The sequence below is a fragment of the Ascaphus truei genome, chromosome 5, assembly GCF_040206685.1.
Source record: "Ascaphus truei isolate aAscTru1 chromosome 5, aAscTru1.hap1, whole genome shotgun sequence".
Classification (NCBI taxonomy): Eukaryota; Metazoa; Chordata; class Amphibia; order Anura; family Ascaphidae; genus Ascaphus; species Ascaphus truei.
In genome coordinates, this window is record NC_134487.1 from 264,147,763 (window position 1) to 264,166,012 (window position 18,250).

The 18,250-nt window shown below is 40.0% G+C and overlaps 1 protein-coding gene across 2 annotated transcripts; it reads left to right on the top strand.

The window, feature by feature from the left end:
* The first annotated feature begins 2 nt into the window (after window positions 1-2).
* Window positions 3-17,143, top strand: ZMAT2 (zinc finger matrin-type 2). 2 transcript variants are annotated; one of them, XM_075601971.1, is made up of 7 exons: window positions 3-132; window positions 3,459-3,552; window positions 5,555-5,681; window positions 8,710-8,783; window positions 12,638-12,783; window positions 14,388-14,508; window positions 14,783-17,143. In XM_075601971.1, the coding sequence occupies exons 1-7, from the start codon at window positions 115-117 to the stop codon at window positions 14,821-14,823; spliced, it is 621 nt and encodes a 206-aa protein (XP_075458086.1). In that variant the 5' UTR covers window positions 3-114; the 3' UTR covers window positions 14,824-17,143. The 2 variants fall into 2 exon arrangements, with proteins under 2 accessions (XP_075458086.1, XP_075458087.1); XM_075601972.1 differs by having other exon boundaries at window positions 14,388-17,143.
* The last annotated feature ends 1,107 nt before the right edge of the window (window positions 17,144-18,250 follow it).

Below are 18,250 nucleotides of genomic sequence, written 5' to 3' on the forward strand. Positions count from 1 at the left end.
GAAGGCTCGATTTTTGTTCGACTGGGAGGGGAGGAAGTGTTTCCATGGTGACCGCAGAGGAGCTTCCGCGGTGACGTCATTCCGCGCGACGGGCAGTAGCGTCAGATCACCAAGATGGCGTCGGGCAGCGGGGTGAGTTGTGGCGCCGGGCTCTATGTTATCGGTGCCGGTTGCTGGGAGCGTCAGCAGCGTGTTGCTTCGCGAGTAATGGGGGTTAAGGGGAGTGAGGGAGGCCTGTTTAATGGAAGCTTCTCAGGGGGTTTCCGCCTTGTGTCTCCGGCAGCCTAAACCCAGCCCTTCCTCCCCCTATAACACTGATGAGTGTGGGTCTGAGGGTAACATCTGATGGTGTGGGTCTCAGCACCTTCATTGAAATAAATGTAGTACCATCAGTGACGTGGTGCATGCCCCCCAGCTGTACTTATTTATCAGGCACACTGCATGTTTCTGGCTTCTGTAAGACCAGTTGTACCTATTACACAGGTTTGTGTGTGTGTTGAACTGCGTGGGTTATGGGATATCCATAGCGATTAGTTGGAAGAACCTCCATCCAGCACAAGTAGACGAACAGCAGTACCTATTTTATATCCACCAAATGCTGAAGGGTCTGATGATGTTGAGTATCTGTTGCAGGGTTTCCACTTGTTGGGTTTCCTATTTTTGATCCTAACCTTCCTGCAAAATCCTAGTTAAAGGAGCAAAACATGTTTTTTTTTAATAGGTGGGAGCAGGGGGTTTCTGGAACGGAACCCCATTAATTTCAGCTCTGATGACCCCTTGCTTCTTGAGATGCCTGTTGGGGCTCCACGGGTTTAAAGGTCCTGGTCACGCAGGCCAATGGGAAGTTGCAAGAGATGACTTCATGGCTTCCTATTGGCCAGCATGATGTGGGACATTTAAGCCGCCATTTTGATAGCCCCTCTCAGCCCAGTCAGACCTGCTACCGGCACCCCCTACGGAGTTAATTATCTCTGGAAGCAGGGGGTCCCCGGAACTGAAATTAACACAGTTCAACTCCAGTGACCTCTTCTTTAATCCTATAGCTTTTTTTTTTTTTAAAGGAGTATTGCTGCTTTAAGAAATACAATTTCCTGTGTAAAATCCCTTATCAAATGTTTAGCTAAAAGGTTATTGTGACCCTGGTACTCTTTCGCCCTCCTTTGTGACAGCTCAGACCTCCCCCTTCCCCTGCATACCACTATGTACACTCAGGTCACATTAGTATTCATAATTACGATGCGCTTAAATTGTCATTGGGTGGGCAGGCAAGTTGACTATGCACACTTAAGCAATGCGGCAGCGGGACGCGCAGAAGTAAAACGGCCATATTTCCTGTGATTTACTGTTTTTTTTGTAATTTACTGGTTTTCTATTATTTTTTTTTCAATTTTAACCGGGTCAATAGGATATATTTGCAAGCAAATGTGTAATTTCCCAGACAGTAGAAACACTGATGTGTTTACACTTAACCCACCTCCCTCCCAATAACTCGTTAATAACGGCTCCATAATCTTTGGAATATTTATATGCCAGATTGTGTTAAATAATAAATAGGTCACTCTAGGCAGCAGAGACATGTTATCCATGGAAGCTGCAATTTAAGGTCTGGATGTATACTGCGTACAAATGAGATTATTAAATAGTAAAAAGGATTTATCCTATAGCTATTGGTGTTGTCCTGCTAAAGGTCTTTCTTCTCATCTGTACTGGACAGAAATATTGACTGAAGTAAATCCTATTTTACTGTTTTAAGAGTATATCTTTTGTACATGTAGTTCTGTGTTATCCACCCCAGCTGTCATCTGTGATAACCAACAGTAACCAACAGCAGAATTCCTGTATGGATTTATATGTTGGGGTTTAAAATGGGTTATAAAACATTGGGGGTTGGTGGTCAGACAGCCCCTGTAGCTATTATTTTGGGGTTCCTGTTTTGGTAAAAGATATTTACCCAGTGTGCCGGGTAAATAAGGCACTTGTTGAGCGTTGTTTATCCGGTAGCAGGATAAATAAGACTTGTTCAGCCTAACCCAGGGGTTCTCAACTCCAGTCCAAGACACTCCAACAGGTCAGGTTTTAAGGATATCGCTGTTTCAGCACAGGTGGCTCAATCAGTTGATTATCCCGAAAACCTGTCCTGTTGGGGGGTGTTGAGAACCCCATGCTCAACCTTTAGCCTGGCGTATAATACGACCACTTACAGTAATATGTTAGCCTAACCTTATTATGCAGTGGTGGATTTACGAATAAGCCAACTTGGCTACAGCTTAGGGCAGGGGAGCACAAACTTTTACTGCTGCGCCCTCCTGTCTTGCCTGCCTGGATGCTCGCGCCTCCCTCCATACCTTAGACCTGCGTCAAATGATGATGTGACGTCATATCACGTGAACCGCGGCGTCATTTGCCACGTGTGATGTCACATGACCCCCGTGGCGACATTTGACGCCGGGTTGCCATGGTGACGCATCTCAGAGCGCCTAGACCTCGGTAAGTATAGTGTTGCAGAGGCCTCACACGATCCCCAGCCATTTCATTTAAATGCCTTGGGGAAGAGTGCAGGGCCTCTGCAACCACTCCCGCCCCCCAGTTAGCACACCATTGGTTTAGGGCCTCAGAATATGAGGGGCCTCAAAATAGCAAAAATAATGCATTTCAAGTTTTATAATTGAATGATAAATAAAGATACGCGCCAAAGATTCTCTCTAAATATGGACGTTTTCGTTCAAATATGACCTTAAGCATCATGTGCATTGAAAGTGACAAACATAGCTTATCATTTGAAGACATGATCAATGATTTGCTCTCCCAAAATCAGGAGAGAAAATGTTTTAATATTCAAATTAAAGTGATGTGCAAACACTGTTCATTTTAGCTTCACACTGTCATCTTTGTATATAACAATGCTAGTATAATACTTTCATTCATTTCAGTTTCATGTAAACATTTTCAATTGTCCCTTCAGTCAGAATAATGTTTTTCGTTTTGCGGGCCTCTTAAACTTCACATTGCTTAGGGCCTCAGTAGGTGAAAGTCCGGTCCTGCTATTATGCCAATCTAACACTAACCAGCATGGTCTCGGTCCTAATAATGTGGGAGAAAATTATTGCTGGCTAAATAAGAGATATGTTAGAGCTTGCTAAATGGACACTTTTTTTTGTTCTGTTTTTTTCGCAATAGAAGAAAATTGGAAGCTGCAGTCGATGGTGTATTGAAGGGATTGATAGGTTAAAACTATGCAAATAGCATTTAAAAAAAAAAAAAGACGTATGTGTTTTAAAATAGTCTTTAAAATTCTGAAAATTTTGCTTTGTTTTCATTCACGATGTGGGGGCTGCATGAGAGGGTAAATATGGCCAGTTCCATCCTACATGTGTGTTTTGCGTTCTCTTTTTATTTATTATTATTTTTTTTTAATCCTGGTTTTCTGAAAAGTGACCACACATTTTTATTTTCTGTAGTCTAAAAATGCGGATTTCCGTCGGAAGTGGGACAAGGATGAGTATGAGAAACTTGCACAGAGGCGAATCACAGAAGAAAGAGAAAAGAAAGATGGTTAGTAACTACTTATTGTGTAAAGGAAGTTCTCGAGCAATTCAGTTTGACCTAATATTACCGATTAATAGTTATTTCCTTATGGGAGAAATATGCTAATTGCCACAAATATCTTCATATAATTTTTTTGGAGGGGGGAGTGACTGCCAGAACACAAAGGCAGTGTGTGATTTCCTTGTAGGAGAATAATTATATTTTTGATACCAAACATCATATGATTTTCTGACATTTTAGCAGTCGGAGCAGAGATCAGTAATCGCTCCACCATCTGGGTTTTCAAGTACTTGGCCACGTTCTACTGCTTACTCACAGGCTAGATGAAAATAACACGACTGAAGTACATATCAAGAGCATTTATCTTGTTAAGTTTGCAACTCAGAAAGCAGACTTCTGGAAAAAAAAATGCTATATATCAGAGGTGGGCAACCTATTTTTCAATGTAGCCACAGGTGTGGCGAATGAAGTGAAAATCGCCACACCATGCTTTTCGTTTACTTGCGTCACTACAAATTTTAGCTCCCATAAAAAAATAACAGTTCAAAGTCGGGTCTAGACTCTAACTGAATGCAGAGGGGAGTATTGGGTGGCTGTGTTGCGTCAATGACTAATTCGGAAAGCGGAAACCAGCACACGTCGTCAGGAAAAAGTTTATTTTACTGTGAGAGCTGGCAAACTCAAATTCGAAAAAGGGAAGGGAAACACAAAATGGATGTGCACCCTAAAAGAATTCACTTATATGCACACCAACCTAATGTAAAAATTAACTTTTAATAAGTGTCTTAAAACATATATTACCAAAGTAATGTGCAATGTGGATTAAAAATATATTAAATCAGAAATATCTGGCATCCGTGTCTTTAATTATTAGGTCGTGCTGTCCCAGATATCCACTTAGTATTGATGGGATACTGAAGACCGAGGATGCTAGGAGTCAGGGTGTTAACCCCTCTGGAGCAACGATGAGACCCAGTAGTGATAATATATAATTGTTCACAGATAGAGCTTCCTTGCTAGTTAGACCAGTGCTACGCACTGCAATAAGGGCCCTGGTTTATTATCACTACTGGGTCTCATCGTTGCTCCAGAGGGGTTAACACCCTGACTCGTAGCATCCTCTGTCTTCAGTATCCCATCAATACTAAGTGGATATCTGGGACAGCACGACCTAATAATTAAAGACACGGATGCCAGATATTTCTGATTTAATATATTTTTAATCCACATTGCACATTACTTTGGTAATATATGTTTTAAGACACTTATTAAAAGTTAATTTTTACATTAGGTTGGTGTGCATATAAGTGAATTCTTTTAGGGCGCACATCCATTTTGTGTTTCCCTTCCCTTTTTCTGGTTCACTTTTCAGTTCACAGTTTGCACCCATCTCTTTGATTACCTCACTTACATAATTGATTACATTATACAATTGGTATGGTCCTGTGATCACTCCCCATCCCTTCGTTGTTTCTACAAACTCAAATTCGCCACAATTTCATGGCCAATTCGCCACTTGTGGAGCTTGGCGAGAGGGTTGCCCACCTCTGCTATAAATACTGTGAAAAATGATTTACGTGCTCTTAAAAAAGGATCATAGATACTTGACCTTGGCACTCTACTTTTAGGGGGAAGTGTCAGCTTGGCAGTATCATGTACAGTATGACCACCGAGGGGTCTAATAAATAATATCTCCCTGCTGCCTCACTTTGGCAATACCAGTACAAAGACAATTGGTCTTTCCTTTCATAAACCTGTTGTAATTCTTTGCACTGCCTTTACCCAATTTTGCAGCCAGGAGTCTTAAGTAAATAACCCCGTTATATGCAAATCATGCATAATGATTCTCGCTATTGGTGGCAAACTTTTAAATACGGTTCAAATAATCGGTCGTTGGAATAGATGTATAAATGGAGTTATTTGAGTGTTGTGTTAGACTACACTCAGTTTGCTGTCGTTTCTGATTGACAGTTTTTAAAGATTTAACCCTTTGGGCATTCATTTCTAGGCAAGCCCTTGCAACCCCCCATCAAGAGAGAACTTCTCCGGCACCGAGACTACAAGGTGGATTTGGAGTCCAAGCTGGGAAAAACCATTGTCATCACGAAGACGACCCCACAGTCGGAGATGGGAGGGTAAGAATATGGATTAACATGCTCGGAAGGATGGATGGAACCAGATGCCCTATTCCAAGATTAAGGCTGAGCTTATAGTGCCGGCGACGTGACGTCGCTCGAAAACAAATGCAACTTTCGCTAGCGGCGACCGGGGGCGTCGCCGTTGCCGGCACTATAATCTCAGCCTAAGCCACCTGTGCTGAAACAGGGATAGCCATAAAACCTTACCTGTTGGTGGCACTTGAGGACTGGAGTTGGCCGTCCTTGCCCTATTCAGTGGGCTGGGAATGGATCCTGCTCCATGCAAATGTACAGAATATTAAATAGGGACTAAAGTCTCTTCATAATGTAAGTTGTCTGAATATAGGTAAAAATTAAAAACCATTCCTCCCATGAAATTAAAGGAACAGGATTTAAGTACCTACTTATTTGGTACCCCCCCATTTATTTACAGTTTGGTATTGGGGGGTCCCCAACAGTGAAACACCACAATTTTCAGCTCTTGGGGACCCTACAGTTCGCGAGATACTTACCGATGAAGTTACAGGGTTTAATTCTCCCCAAGGGGAAACAAAATGACTGCCAAATCTCATTCCAGTAGGAACCTGCAACATTATCGGCTGTGGCTTCCTATTGGATGGCCATTTAAATCCCCTTTAAAACCAGTAAGTAATACTGGGAACTTCACCATTAAGTATGTCTAAAACTGTTGACCCCATACTCGAAAATAGTGCAGCACTGGAAGCTGCCCCCCTGGTTTCAATCCTGAACAAAATATGGCAGTTAGTCAGAATTTTGACAGGAAGCAGAATGTTAAAGAAGGAATCCACCCTGAAGTGTGTAGAAACTTGCTAAGTACCATAGTTTCTTTTTCCGGTGCCTGCATCAGTCGGTAGTTTTGCTTATTAAGGTAACCAGTTGTTTTTTTTTTCACATCAAATGTGGTAGACTTCTTATGTAGACAATTGATCTATTCCATTGTTTTGTAACTTATTAAATATTAAATGCACCGAATTGCTCACAGTTGAAATCAGGGCAAGAACCCTTCATATCTTGATGCTGAGAGATGGGTGCCTCTGCATCAGTTTAAAGGTCAAAATATATAAGTATGTATATTTTTCCTTGTCACATGGGCCCCTAAATATTCTGTACACTATTGGCACCTCACATCATTGTTTAAGAAAATTGAATTGGAAACATTCCCAAACAGACCATGTTGGGTTTGGCTCTTTGCAGGTGTGTGTGTGTGTGTGTGTATCCCAAGGTAGTAACAAATGGAAGATGCCCATCCGACAGACGTTTACTTGTTCTTTGGAGTGAGGTTTGGGTGCTTTTGTGAGTTGTAGTGCAGGTAGTGACTAATTATGACATGATCTAACACAGAGTGGTCCAAACTCAGTCCTCAACAGGCTAGGGTTTAAAGACTTCTATAATTAACCCAGCTCCAGGCAAGTTGCTGAGCTATGTTTTTCTACAAAAACCTGACCTGTTTATGGCCCTTAAACACCTACAGGGTAACTTCCACGTACTGCGAAGTGACCGTTCTTTGAACGTATTAGGCTGAAATTCCCAATGAAGTCTGTGAATTTATGGCTGTAAACAGCCTCTTTGAAGTATATAGAATACGGCCTTAAACCTTGACCACCTTGATATTTTTTTTTTATAAAGCTGTTTAAAGCCCATCGATACCGAACGCCATTGGATTAGCATAATGGGACATTTTGGTCGTGGCCGGCTCGGTGCGACGAACTCCCTGTTGGCGTTTGGCTGCAGGGGGGCCCTCCACCGCCGCTCCACTGCTGGACCTGCCGCTGCCGGCTGCTTTGACGAGAGGTTACGTTTTAGGATAGAGGGTTACCTTTTGGGGTTTTAGCGGTTAGTGTAGGTGGTTAATTGAAGGGGTTTTCGTGGTTAGGGGTTTTCGGTTAAGGTTTTTGGGTAGGAGGTAGCATTGGTATTATGGGTTACGATCTGGTTGTTTTAGGGTAAGGGCTAAGGTTAGTGGCTTACCTTAGAGGCGAGACGGCTGCGACCAAATGTCCTAGGATTGGTGCAGTTGAGTAGTTGCTGCCCAACATCCTGTAGATATGTAGACACACCCTCACAAACAAGATTGGTTACTAGACGGTGGTGTTGTTGGTCTCTTCAGGAATTTAGAGAACCCAGAACTTAAGACGACTGTAGTTTCTAGTGATAATGCAGATTTTAAGTACATTCTTTGCAGTGAGCTTTTCCCGTGACTAATATCTGTAAATTGGTTGTTTTTATATGTGTATAGATTTAATATTTTATATGACCATTCCACTGTTTGGCATAGTTTTCTGTGATTACTGTACTTGAAGAGGAAAAGTAATGTCCATCGCTGTCTGACAACCCAATAGTGTTGTTTCCTTATTGTGCTGTTAATGCAAAGAAACTGGAAAAAAAATGAATTCTGAGATGTTCAAGTAGAGACTTCCTATACTGTGCTAAGCCTTATGGTCAGAGGTTGCTTAGTTAATGTTGGCCTTCGCACTTAAGTGTCCCAAACTCTGCCTTTTTAAAGACGCGAGCTATGTATTTATCTTTCTCAATAAGAGGACTTCACCCACACCAGTGAAGTCTAGTTACACACAACTAATAAAAATGCATTGATCCGTTCGAAAAGACCAAGCTTCTCCAAATATCAAACACAAAAGTAAATGCCAGGCAGCTGCACCAGGAGAATCCTTTGGCCAATATTGTGACAGTTCAGACAACAATCAGTATGTATAGCAAAACCAGGCACACCTGAGAGGCCAGCAAAGTTAAATCTTCAGTATATTGCATAGGACAAAGTCATCCATCCATTGAGTAGAATATTTCAGAACATTTCATACCTGAAATATGGCTGTTTTTCTGATAAATGTGATGCACCCAAGTATCATCCTAGTATTGGCATTATTCTTTATACACAAAATACTTTGAAATGTTACATGCAATCGGAGTGGGGATATCCAAAGTGTGTAAGGATGTGTGCCGGATTGACCAAAAAAAAAGTACATGAAATCTTTTTTTTTTTTTGCAGCTATTATTGCAATGTTTGTGACTGCGTAGTAAAAGACTCTATCAACTTCTTGGACCATATCAATGGCAAAAAACGTAAGTGTGCTTTCAATGTGCCAGCGTGGGCGAGGGGTGGGTAGAAAATACTTTATCTGGTTTAGAGAACAATGTTCTGCCTCCGTTGCCAACAACCAGTGCAAAATTCACAAAGCCTATCCCGCTCCCTGAAAACGTAAATTATACGTTGATGTAAACGTTCTTAAACTGTTTTGCCGCACGGCATTTGAATTTATAACAGCGTTTGTAAAATGTTTTCGGGCATATTTTTTCCTCCTTTCACTTGATTCCCTTTGCAATGTTGCCGGACTATCATTTATTTTTGTAAGGTACTGACCATGTTTTCATCATTGGGATAAGCAAGTTTGGGGGGGAGAGCTAAATAAACAGTTGTCAGTTGTACAAATAGAGAAGGAACTCACCACTGCTACCTTTCAGTATACAAAATAGAGTTGTGAATACAATAAAGCAGGAAGAAGGGTATATCTGAGGGCCTAATGTGAATACATATACATAGAATATTTGGAGGCTGTAGAACAGACTAGCTCCAAAATGCAGAGTTCCACTTAAGAGCACACCTAGCTATCAAAACGGGTAAAATGTGACCCTTTAAAAGGCCTAATAAAATAAGCCAAACTATTTCAAATAATTACTACTGGATTGATGAAGTAATTCAATAAAAGTGCGGAAGACGAGAGGGGAGTATAAACCATCTTGATCAAACTAGGGGAGGGGAGTATAAACCCTCAAACTAGGGGAGTATAAAACACCTTGATCAGACAGGGAGCCGAGCTAGAATAGGTAGCTCAATATTGATGTCCCACTGGGTGGGGTGTGACAATTAGTCTCCCATGCCCATTAATTACCTCCTAGATAGACAGTGGCAATGTGAAATCAAATGCTGAATTAGCATAGCTGAGCTTGTATGTTGCACGGAGATAAGATATGCCAGTGAGAGCATAATGATGCTAAATCTACAGCATTACCCAGTGGATCAACAGTCCATCTACAAGCTAGATTTACGGCTTGCTATTGTGACCAAGAATGAAAAGTATAACATTGCTATAATTTCTACAGACTGAAATGAGATCAGTTCTGTATATGGGCGAGTATTGATAGAAAGCAATGTGAGCTAAGGTCTTCTAAGAAAGCAGCGAGTATCCAAGACTACAGTTTCAGTAGTGATAACAAATCAATTGACCTGTATGGATTGATGGTTGTATACACTGTTCTCTATATGGATTTTCAATGTGATAGAAAAGGATGAAGCCTGCACTATTAGCCAACCACAAACCTGAAATCAGATATGTGCTGTGGTTATGGCGAGTGCTTTTCAATGGTGGCAAAGATCACAGAAAGAAAACAGTGAAGTAGATGGTTTGTAGTAATCACTCTGGCAATACTGAATAGTTCAGATAACTGAAACTAAGTAACTGTTGCTAATATAGACCCTCAAGTAGAACCATCGCTAACAAAGTATCAAATCACTTGCTGTTACTAATGCAGCGATTTTGCTACAACAACAGTAGTCTCCCTTCCTCCATTGAGAGCCTGTGTGGAGCTAGTATGATGTCATAAGGTGCACCGCACAGGATCTGTCAGTGAAGAAGTATTGACCCATCAATCCATAAAGGTCAATTGATTTGTTATCACTACTGAAACTGTAGTTTTGGCTACTCGCTGCTTTCTTAGAAGACCTTAGCTCACATTGCTTTCTATCAATACTCGCCCATATACAGAACTGATCTCATTTCAGTCTGTTGAAATGATAGCAATGTTATACTTTTCTTTCTTGGTCACAATAGAAAGCAGTAAATCTAGCTTGTAGATGGACTGTTGATCCACTGGGTAATGCTGTAGATTTAGAATAATTATTCTCTCACTGGCATATCTTATCTCCGTGCAACATACTATCTCAGCTATGCTAATTCAGCATTTGATTTCACATTGCCACTGTCTATCTAGGAGGTAATTAATGGGTATGGGAGACTAATTGTCACACCCCACCCAGTGGGACATTTATATTGAGCTATCTATTCTAACTCGGCTCCCTGTCTGATCAATATAGTTTATACTCCCCTCTCGTCTTCCTCCTCACACTGTTAATGAATTACTCCATCAATCCAATAGTAATTATTTTAAATAGTTAGGATTATTTTATTAGGCCATTAAAAGGTAGGTTTTACCTGTTGTTTTTTTTATAGCTATGTGTGCTCTTAAGTGGACCCCTGCATTTTGGGGCTAGACTTTTCTATAGCTTCCAAATATACTGTGTATAACAGAGTTGTCAATTGTGTTTAAAGAAATACTTTGATTTTTTTAAACCTGTTTAATAATAGGAAATTCACCCATTAGTTCCAGAAGAAAATATTGGGTTTATTGGATATAATTATTAATGTGGCCTTTCATCTACATTGAAGTTACCAAATCATCAAAGACCTCAAGAACAAGTCTAACATGTCTAACTTGCGTTTTCCATCCTAGGATGTAAGTGAACTAAGAACAGTAGCATTTTAATAAGTTATACAGTAACTGATTCAATTAAAAAATAAATCGGACAAGTGTAGGTAATTTTATTTTAACATTGCCATGGTAAATTGCATGTCTGTTTTGACACATTTACTTTGCTAACAAACGGATAAACAGAAGCTGATCTGAATGTAACAGGCACTAAATAATGGAAAAAATAAAAAAAATTCACAGGATCCCAATAAGTGAAATATTTGTTGTTCTCAGGATGATTGAATCTTTCTAAGGAAGCCTGTTGCACTAATTATATAAAAATCTTTTTACCTGTTTGGGATTGCACCTATAAAATAAAGGGCACTCTGCATCCTTTGGTAGAGTACATATATCCAGCTCTCTATAGGTCGCTTCGTTTCACAGCTTATGGCTTGTGTTCATGCACTAGTGATTTCTTTACATGAGATGAGAGCGTTTTGACATTGAAGTTTGCAGGCAGTGCAGGCATATATGCTGCTTTTTATCAGATGGAACAGTCATTACTTACTTCTCAGTAACCAGTCTGACCTTATTCTTTAAGCATGTTCTCCCTTGTAATGGTCAATAGTTGGTGTGTTAATAATGTCAATACTTTTATAGGCTAAGCCCCATTTAGTTGCTTTTATGGAAACCGTTATTGAAGAGGTACATTTTTAGAAATGGCCTCCCAATTTAAAGGTGCATTCCCCTCTACGATCTTCACAAAACTATTGTTCCTTCGGGAATTTCCTAAACTTCCTTTTGTAGGCAAAAATCCTTCTGAAAATATAGATTAGCTGAAGCTTTAGTCACTGTGAGGTCACTGCTCTCATCTGGGAGGCAGATGGAATATGCTGGGGTGATGGGACAAGCAAGGGATTCTGGGCGAGGAAATGACAACCACAGATTATCCATGATACATTGGGGAAAAATGAGGGTAGTATTTATACTTGGCCATTCTTTCAGTTGATGTGTTCATCTTGTAGTTCATTTCGGGTAGGATTGCACCTTGTCAAGAGACGGGATTTATATATATTTTTTAAATCATCTTTTACATCTTCTAATAAAGGATGCGTCTCGAGTCCCATGGTGGTCTTTATGGAAAAATAATGAGCATTTACATTTATTTGGTCGGTAGGTCCCCCAGCTATCTGATAAACAAGGGTAGAAGAAAATGATTACGTTGGTAGTCTGCATTGTAATGCATAGATTATGGTGAAGCAGAAGTTCTAGCAGATGCAATCTTGGTTTCTACTGTTTATTCTTTAAACAAAAGATATTTTTACAGAAAACTTTCAGATGAAGATCTCTGAAGGATATTATTCTGAAATGCATTCCAGACACATCCAGGATTTAAGGACAGTTTAATAAATATGTCACCATTGCCTTTAAAAATGGCTCTTACATTTCAGATCAGAGGAACTTGGGAATGTCCATGAGAGTAGAGCGTTCCACGTTGGATCAAGTTAAGAAACGATTTGAAGTAAACAAGAAGAAGATGGAGGAAAAACAAAAGGACTATGACTTTGAGGAGAGAATGAAAGAGCTCCGGGAGGAGGTATGGAGATTTAGCAAGAAATATCAAATGAATAGATATGCTTAGAAAGGTGGTGCATGAATGGTTCAGAGATGGGATTTTACTCTGCCAGTCAGGATACTTATTAGATCACCTGGTCATGGGTGTCTCCGTTCCTCTTGAAACACCATCCAGACACGGTTTTACGAGTAATGAATTACTAAGCACACATGTATGCAAATGTGTGGGTGTTGATCTGCAAAACATGGTCTGACTGGGATACCCAAAGACAGTTGAGAAACACTGACCTTGACTATGCTGTCATAAATATCACAACTTAAACATCCAGTGTAACCGAATAAGCCCTAAACAACCGTTACAATAGTTTCTGCTTCTCAATTTTTTAAAACCCTCTAGATTAAGAAGAATGTTTGGACGGACTCACTCTTGAAACGCTTGTAACTTTCTTTGTTTCCAAGGTTTGACCCACTAGCTAGATCTCCATGAAATGATTTTGCGTGCAAAATTTCATGGTGTTGGGCTGAAAACACCAGAACACATGTACATTTTTTGAAATGTTGCAATCAAGGCCTAATATGCGAAAACTAATGTTTAATTGTTTGAGAATGTGTTGGATGGCAGAATGCTTTAACTTTTTTTAATCTCCAGTGTAGGAAACTGAGTGGATTGAAGCTTTAATCATACTTATGATAAAGGTAGAACAAGCCTTGTGAAATGGTCATGCCCAAGCAATTTTTACATTGGACCTGTGACCAGTAACTCCAAGCGCTTTGGAAGTCACCTTTTTTCTAATGCATTTGTTTTGCCTGGCAGGGGCATTCTCCCTAAATCTCATAGACCTCCTGGTACACATGCTAATTATTTTTAATATAGCTTTAATATTTCAGTGGCACCTTATTGTGAAGTTGAGATCTATCATGGATTTTGTACTATTTCAACAGTAGACACCCTACAAAAAAAACATGGTTTTCATGGTAATTTGATCAGTGGATATCGCAGCAGAACTTTTAAATATAATCTAGAAAGGAGCCTCGCAAATAACATTCCAGTTCTTGCAAAGGCTGCTGAGAAAAACTGATTGGACACACATACTTTATCAAGATTTATATAGCAGGCACGACTTCAAATTCCAGTGTCTCGATATAATAATTTAGGCGCTCGGACACATTACTTTATGCAAGGCCAATGTAACATTCACATCCACAGCTAGTGTGTTCTCTTTGTGATCTGATCAATATTGTTTTTTATTAGGCTTGCAATATAGTACGCACTGGTGTGCATGCACATGGCGCATGCGTTTACTTTATATAGGGCTAGGGAGCGTGGCTCGGCCGTCACAACGCTAGACCGCGCTGTGATTGGCTCGCAGCTTCACGTGGTGTGGCAGCATCGCGGAAATACACATTTCTTGTATTTCCACAGATTTGCCGCGCCAAAGCTCACGGCCATGCGCGGGCGCATCTCAAGTATAGCAACGTCAGTGTCGCACCCTGCAATTATCATCGACACTGTAGCGCGCGCACTATATTACAAGCCTAAGTTTCCTCAGTGCCAATAAATATTTGGGGTTTAGCAGATCTGTAATTGACACTTTTTTTTTTTTTTTTTTGTCTTGCTCTCTTTAGGAGGAAAAAGCGCGAGCCTATAAAAAAGAGAAGCAGAGGGAGAAGAAACGGAAGGCAGAGGAAGATCTTGCATTTGAAGAAGATGACGAAATGGCTGCAGTCATGGGATTCTCAGGCTTTGGTTCGTCCAAAAAGAATAATTGATGCAACCTTAAAGCATTAGTCTCATAGCTGCCACGAAGTGGCCAATTTTTCACTATTTTTCCTATAAAAATTTGTCTTTTTATATGGAAACAGAGCTTTTTAAAAAATAATCACCTTTGTGTGATATGCCTCCCTTGGCATTGGCTTACAGCAGAGGATTATGGGAATGTTTGCGAAGATGCTTAAGACTTATCGGCCAATACTGTGAATTGATGCAACAAGTACGTTTTTTTTGTTTTGTTTTTTTACAGTTACGAATGGGAAAGCTACCAAAACCGGGGCCCACATTTAAAGAAATACTATCCATTTATAATGCTGACAAAGAGCCTAACAAAACCACAAATAGATAAACAGGCAGTCGGCAACAACAAAAAACATGTGTAAAAGATGGCGTACTATTAAGTTATGTTTTAGAATCCCTTAAGGGAGCTGTTATATTAACCATCAAAGCTTTGTTTTAATATAAAAGGACTGTTTTATTGTTAAACAATATAAATAATAGGTGAGCTCCTGCACAGCAAGATTTTGAAGGCATTGACCAACAGGACAGATGTGTGTATACTGCTAACATGGAATGCAGCTTCCTATTTCTGCATGTTTCCTCCATACCAGCTGGCTAACGGTTTGCTGGGAAACACAAGATGGGTGCGAAGAAAACAAAGAAGGGCTTCAAGTTATTGGCTATTCTATGTATTTTTTGTTGTTATTATTGGTTTTAATAATTTTCCCGCACAGAACTTGTTCTCCAAGGACTTTAAACATTTTTGCCCTTTTGGACTAGCTGTCGGAGTGCATAATATGGGCACTCCCGTATTGCCACCGATCGAAATAAATAAGCTTTGTTTCTTTTCTTCCGTCGAGTTTAAAATGCAATGAAAGGCAAAAACAACCTTAAATTAGTTGCAAATGACCCGTGTCTTCAGCCTCCGTGCTCCACCCCCCCACACACGCTTTTAAAATAAATTCACTGCCACTGTCACGCCTGCTGATTTTCATTACAGCCATCTATTGTGAGAAGTCTGGAGCCGAACGCTTTTTACGGGAAACAATTTCCCCTTCCCTTTGCCATGTAAATCTCTCCTCCGCTCTATAATATTTGTCAGCGTTTGCTTCACTGGCCTTGCGCTGGGTACATTTTTGTGTTGATAAACATTAATAAAATCCAGCCCTGACCATTTTGGTAATGAACTATGATAGCAATTCGCCTGTTACATAAGACAATAATTCTTTCTCTTCTGCAGAGTAGGTCAGCACGAATCACCTAGGCGGAAAATTAAAAAGGGCTTTTATTTATTTATTTCCGTTTGCATATGTTTATGGTTTTTCCAAGGTTTGAAACATTATCAGACCCGGTTACTTACTTAGCAGCTGTAATGGACGCATTTTTCTCCCTAGTGTACACACAACTTGTTTGTTTTTTTATACTTATGTCCACAACTACATTTTAAAGATGTAATTGTATGTGGCACTACGTGACTGATATGTTTCATAGTACATAACTAGGTGGTTGCAGTCTTAAAAATTAAATAAAATAAAACATACAGGTACATGTAATTTTTATTGATTTTTAGTTTGCTTGGAGATGTTTGCAAACATTGTAGCCAGAAATTTTAGGGTGGGTTTTACTGCTCTTATTGCTTTGTATTTTATGCCCGTTCCTATAAGTGTTTAGACAGGAACAAATATAATTACCTTATTACTGGGGTGGAACCAACCAGTACTTTAAAGCGTATTTTAGCTACTTTGGATCAATCAAACGTTCCAATGTCAGACTACCCTCCATGTATTTCTTTCTGAGCATCAGTTCAAATAAACAATTGTCAATATTTTTTTTAGTGATTGACCTTCAAAAGTGCATTGTCACATGAAACCAAACTGAAGTATTCATTAACGTTAATTTAATGTTAAAAAAAAAATTATTTTCATTTGTGCCAGTGACTCCTTTTTTTTAATATTACCTTTCTACCCCTTCAATATTCGCCATAGCAGCCGATCAGGCGGTTTTCAGCTGAAATTCTCCATTGATGTCAATAAGTCCCTTAGTCTTTGCTGCGCCGTCTGCCATTTTTTCATGTCCCCTGCCTGTCAAATGACCAATTAATAAAGGAGACAGGTGAACGTTTTATTAAAATAGCAATCGGAAAAAAGATGTAGACAACATCGTTGGCCTAAATGGTTTGTTGCGGAAACCAGTTCTGCGTACTCGACCTCCTAAGAATGTGGTGTTTGTAAGGGTTGCACATTTTTTTTTAATGCATGACAAGACCATGTCTAGTTTGATTTGTGTAACACCTTGACTGCTGGACAAGCAGTGCATTGCAGGCCACTCGAGCAGCGGGGTGGTTGAATACAACCCAGCAGGTAGTTGGGCTGAGATGGTTGGTTTCCTTGACTGTACAGTTTGCACTGACCCTTACACAGCCAAGCACATTTCCACTGGTTTTGCAGTCCTCTCTGTCAGCTCGTAGGTGACTGGTGCTTTGTGCAAAACATGGTAATTTCTTTTTTTTATTTCTCTTTGTAATAAATTGAATTCCATGTCCTGCTTTTGTCACGTAGCTGTTGATATTGAAATTGTCAATGCCGTTTCCTTGATAAACAGTCATACCTCCCCTGTTTGTTTGCTGCTGTTGTAATCCTCTAATTGTTGACCTCCTTTGACAGATTCCTTGCCATCACTTCTTCAATTCAGATCTTAATCCCTGCAAGGGAAGCATTGAAATGATTCAGCCACTGGCATTGCCATCTGATACAATGTGTCCTTCACTGGCTGACCTCTGCGTCGCCTCTTTTCAAAATAGTACTCTGCGGCATGAGACATCTGTCAGTTTTCTCTTCCCTCTTATTAACTATCTATGTGCACTAAACACGTAATATACTGTTGGAATCCTGTGTGCGCTGCTAATTGCTTTTTAATGCATTTTCTGTCATGTTTCCAACAGAGTCCCCATTATCGCTTATAATGAGGTACTCCTCATTAATAAAACAAGGAGTTGTGGGAGCTGTCGTTTTATTAAACATTATCCCTGAGCCTTTTGCATGCGTTTTCTCCACGATTGACTTGCATAAAGCTTCCAATAGTCCCATTTCCTGCCTTATTTAAAGTGCTCATTAAGCACCATATTCACTAAGGGTATGTGCCACAGGCACTAAATGGAAGACAACCTTATTGAATAAGGTCCCAAGTGATTTGTTACAGACTGAACTAATTAAGATAAATTGGGTCTGCCTCTTTCTGATGTCACCGTACTCTCACTATTAATCTTATGCTCTGTTTGATCCCACACAAAGAAAGACATTTTAAAACTTTTTAAAAGAATGGTCTTTAACCACTTCTCTTCACTAGTGAAGAGGCTAATGTTCAGGTAGAAATGTAACAGAAGCACATAATCTGACGGCAGAAAAGGATCATTTGCACCACCGTGTCTGCCCAGATTCCCATCGGCTGTAAAACCTCAGACCCTATCTGGTCTTTGACTTTCATAGTTAGGATAGCCTTATGTTTATCCCATGCATTCTTTTAATTATCTTACTGTATTAGCCTTGAAAGGCTATTCCACTAAACCCTGTCACATGTCAGCTGGAGCTATTTTATTTAAAATCTACAAACTGTTTTTGCCCACACGGGATAAGAGGGATCTGTTTTCCTAAATACATATATGAAACATGATGTACATATAACAAAGTAAGTACTGGCAGCACACACTAAGAAAGTCTGT